The sequence below is a fragment of the Pteropus vampyrus genome, unplaced genomic scaffold (assembly GCF_000151845.1).
Source record: "Pteropus vampyrus isolate Shadow unplaced genomic scaffold, Pvam_2.0 Scaffold766, whole genome shotgun sequence".
In the NCBI taxonomy this organism is placed as follows: domain Eukaryota; kingdom Metazoa; phylum Chordata; class Mammalia; order Chiroptera; family Pteropodidae; genus Pteropus; species Pteropus vampyrus.
In genome coordinates, this window is record NW_011889547.1 from 30,997 (window position 1) to 35,459 (window position 4,463).

The 4,463-nt window shown below is 63.2% G+C and overlaps 1 protein-coding gene across 1 annotated transcript in view; it reads left to right on the top strand.

Moving 5' to 3' along the window:
* LOC105309538 (proprotein convertase subtilisin/kexin type 6-like) overlaps nucleotides 1-4,463 on the top strand; it is a gene marked incomplete at its 5' end in the record, with an annotated part of 84,636 nt that overhangs the window by 24,089 nt on the left and 56,084 nt on the right. Inside the window, one exon of the mRNA XM_023526258.1 lies at nucleotides 2,934-3,146. Coding sequence (XP_023382026.1) covers nucleotides 2,934-3,146 — 213 coding nt within the window. The remainder of the gene's footprint in view (nucleotides 1-2,933; nucleotides 3,147-4,463) is intronic.

Below are 4,463 nucleotides of genomic sequence, written 5' to 3' on the forward strand. Positions count from 1 at the left end.
GTGCGGGCGGGTGGCACAGGTCCTAGCGGGCCACCCGGCCTGACGTCTGCACTGTATGGGTGTAAGCGGTGGCCTGGCCCCCAGCCGCCCGGCGCCTCCTGAGCCACCGTGGGCAGGCGCTGCTCCAGCGTCCCCCAGAAGGCAGCCCTGGGCCTTCGCCCTCCCTGCCCGCATGCCGAGCTCGACCTCAGAGTTAGGATTCCTTGGACGGCACCTCGCCTGGGACTGAGCAGCAGACACCCCAGCGCTGGCCGTCCCCGAGCAGCTGAGGGCACGCCAAGGGGGCTGGCGGGCTCTGCCCGGGGGCCGACCCCAGTCGCTCCGATCATCCGTTCCCGGTCCTTGTGAGTCACACAGGCTGGGGGCAGGGCTGGGGGCCGGAGCCGAGGCAGCTGTGACAAGCAGCCTGGCAAAACCCGTTTCTGGGCGAAGACAGCTTCTTGGAGCAGACAGCTGTGCCCAGTGTCTGGGTGGCCCCGAGTGGCCAACGAGCCGCAGCCCAGAGCACGGGCTCTGCCAGGGGAGACGCCCGCAGGAGTTTGGGCAGGAAACCTAAGCAGCCATGCGGAGCCGTTGTCCCTTTGACTTCTCCTGTTGGGAGGGACGGGGCGTGAGCTCATTTTATTTATATATTTTTAAAAGTTTTCTTGGAAGTACTTATGTAACCTGTGCACCCCGATTAAAATGTGGTCAGAAGGCGGCCTTCCTTCATCGCCCCGCCCATCCCCCAGGCCGGCCCCAGGGAGCTGGTTTTTTAACGGTTTATGATCTTTTCCTAAACAGTACGATTTGATTGCTTTTCTGGATGTATTGACTTTGGTTATTTTCTATTGATTTCCTTTTACTGGGGTTGAGTATGCTTAGGATGCCCCCAGCCTGGCCAGCCGTCCCCGCTGGATGCCTAGGTGTCCCCCCGTCCCTCACACTTCCGGGCCAGCCCTCGGTGGGCGTCCGGGCCACCTGCCCTCTGGAGGGGCTGCTGCTTCCTGAGGCTGAGGCAGAGGCTCCCCCTCCGCTGCCCGCCCTACCCCACCGTGGGGCTCGCCTCGAATGTCTGAGAAGCTAGTGACCAAAAGCGGGGCGTCCGTTCCCGTGCCCCTCGGAGCGCCCTGCTCAGCCACACCCTCGAGGAGAGAAGAAAAGCGAGTGTGGACACACAAACCCGTCTACAGCACCGGACCTCGAGCTCATGCTGGGGACACCAGGCAGCTTCCACTGTCCCCAGGACGCCAAGAAAACGCGAGAGGCTGCTTCAGTCAGGCGGCTGAGCACCTGAACCATGCCACGCGCCGGCCGGGGGATGCTCGGAGGTCCGGGCCTGGCCACGCAGTGCTGCCCACCAGGGGTGCCAAACGAAAGGTCTCATGTTCCCCAGCCCCGGCTCCTGCCACCCGCTCCATCACTGAGATGGCGCAGTCCACTCTTCGTGACTAGTGCAGCCTGCTAAAGATCAGGCTTCATGGAAGCTGCCAGTCACAGGCCGCACGTTCCGCCTGGAAGACGGTGCCTGAACGGCGTTCGCTCTGAGCGGCTGTCATTTCCGCGAGGGGCCGTGCGACCCTGTGAGATCTCTGGACGGGTCCCCCGTTTCCGGGACGTTGGAACGTCTGGGGCTCGGACAGAAACTCTGCACTCGGAGTCCGAGCAGCACCGTAGCGAGTGAGCAGGTTGCAGAGGGGACCGCGTGTTTCCCTGCCATTCTCGTGTTTTGAATGACTGAGGTCATTTCTTTTTCTTTCTTTTTTTTTTTTAAAGTCATCTTAAAGTAAAATATGTCACGTAGGGAGACTCAAATCGCAGCTGTCTGAAGTTGCCTCGGAAAATCCTGGAAACTGGATGATCTCAAACAATCCACAGCTCTCCACTGTTTTTCCTCCTTAGAGCCCCATTTGTCACCCGTGGTCATTTTGTATAAAATCTGGCCTCACCTTAGGCAGGTGACGTGGTTTGGTGGCGGGAGAAGGTTCCGAAGCCAGGATTTGGCAGAAAGACCTGTTTACGGTGGGTCCCTACACAGCCTCGCTCGTCACTGCCGTCGGAGGGCAGGTTCACGTCGCGGTGGCTGCACACGTCGCCTCGTCCAGCCCCTGGGCACCTGCTGGCCCTGAGGACCAGCGCCCACGGGTTCATGGGTCAGCTGTCCGCTTCCCAGGCACGACGCCGACATCGGTTTTGACCGGTCGAGGTGGTCACTCTCCCGCACAGAAGAACAGGTGCTCGGCCGGGCCTGCAGCGTCCCCTGGAGCAGCCGCAGCCGCTTGAGCCGCCCGGGTCCCTGCCGTCTTGACGGAACCGGTGCTCAAGGCTGGGCCAGCGCTGGGCGCTGTGGGTGCTGAGAGAACGGGGCTGCGTTTGAAAACGGGATTCTGCACGCGAGGGGACCCGCAGGACAGCCTGACCGCCTGGAGCTGCACGGAGGGGACACTGGCCGCTCCCCGGACGGCACGGGCAGCCCCGGGCACCCGTCCCCCCTTCTACCCGTTGGGTCTTCGCGCAGAGTTCACGGTCTCATCCCTCTTTCAAAAGTGGCTCGCTGTCCCAGAGAAGCGCTTCTCCAGCGGGGACTCTGGGAAGCTCGCCATGTCCCCCACGGCCGCTCGCTCATCCAAGTTCAGCCCTCATCTCTGTCTCCGCTCCTGTCCTGGGACCCCAGGTCACCGCGATGGGCATCGTAGGCACAGCTCTGGGCTGGGCCAGCTGGCGCGGCGGCCCCTGGCTTTCCCGCAGAGCACAGAGAGGCCCACTGGGCCGTCTCCCCAGCCAGGTCCCGCGACTCTGCCATTTTCACCATCTCTCCACCATCAGATTCAAACCCGTGTCCCCAGTGCGTGCACGTGGTCTGAGCGCACCCTTCCTAGCCCCTTTGGAGGGACCGTCCGCGGGCCGCGGGGCCCTGGCGGCCGGGCTGACGCCTGTCCCGTGCCCCCCTCCAGGGCCGGCACGGCCTGGGCTCCATCTTCGTCTGGGCGTCCGGGAACGGCGGGCGGGAAGGTGACCACTGCTCCTGTGACGGCTACACGAACAGCATCTACACCATCTCCGTGAGCAGCACGACCGAGAACGGCCACCGGCCGTGGTACCTGGAGGAGTGCGCGTCCACGCTGGCCACCACCTACAGCAGCGGCGCCTTCTACGAGCGGAAAATCGTGAGTGCCCCCGGCGGGCCGCCTGCATGTCCCCGGCGCGGGCGGGGGGGCTCGGGGCCACTGTCACCCCTCAGGGGAGCCGGCTGTGCCCCGGCAGCCTCCTTCAGACCCCGACCTTCTAAGGTTTGCACAGAATGCCAATTAAAACCTTCTCTGGCTTTCGAGACGTTAAAAATAGCCCTTGAGAACCGGGCGCGTTCCCGGCAAGGCGTCTGCTTTTAGCTCTGTCACATTCTGTGGTCACACCACTTGGGATCCAGCTGACGTGTGTCAGCACACACGGCCGAGTCCGAGAACATCTGGCTTTTGTGCCGAGAGGCTTCTCGGGTCCGCGTCCCCTGCCCGGCGTCCCCTCGCGGAGCGGGACTGTGCCTTGTCTTCTGTGAAGTGGGGGTTCCAGAGGACTGTGAGTGGGGTCTGTGGTGCCCCCTTTTCTAGTGTTTTCTCACTTTAAAAGAAGACACACGGCGGGCGTGAATTCGGGGGTCACGCACAATCCCGGGGCACAGCCGTCGGGAGGGCTTCAGACACCGAAAATGAGGCCGTTTAGGAGGCGCGTCGCTTCCCGTGCTCAGTGGCATCTTTTCATGCCTCCTGTGGCTCATCCGCGCCTTCAGAATCATCCGCACTTTGTTTTGACGCTTCCGGGGGAGCGGGAGGGCTTCCTGTCCTCCCCTTGGCTCTGGCCACAGTCCTTTGCCCCAGCCCGGCGGCGGCCGCGGCTAAGGCAGGTGTTGACGTCGGTGGTTGTTCAGGCAGCGAGGGTCTGAACCGCATCCTGCCCGCTTGGGGACCGCGCACGGCCTGGCCTGTGCGTGAGCAGACGCCGTGCTGAAGCCTGACAGCGGCCTGCGGGCCGGAGCTGCGAGGCGGACACCGAGTCCCTGGGTGTGTGTGTGTGTGTGTGTGTGTGTGTGTGTGTGTGTGTGTGTGTGTGTGTGTGTGTGTGGTGTGTGTGTGTGTGTGGGGGGTGTGTGTGTGTGTGTGTGTGTGTGTGTGTGTGGTGTGTCTGTGGTGTGTGTGTGTGGCTGTGGCTTTGCCCTGGGGGACGTTTCCCGGCCCCGGGCTGGCAGCTCTGTTTGCGTGATGAACCAGACTGCCGTGTGCGCCGTGTGTGCACACGCGTGCACGCCTCGGCCACAAAGTGCCCCAACGCCTTCCAGTCTCAGACCCTCCGGGAGATACGCGTGGGTGAGAAGGGCAGGTACGCCCAGTCCCACGGCGTCCAGAGCACCTCTGGCCGAGCTGGTGGCTTTTTGTTTCAGCTCAGCCAGGACCAAGGCTTTGCGCCGAGTCCCCTTAGAGACCCTGCAAGGG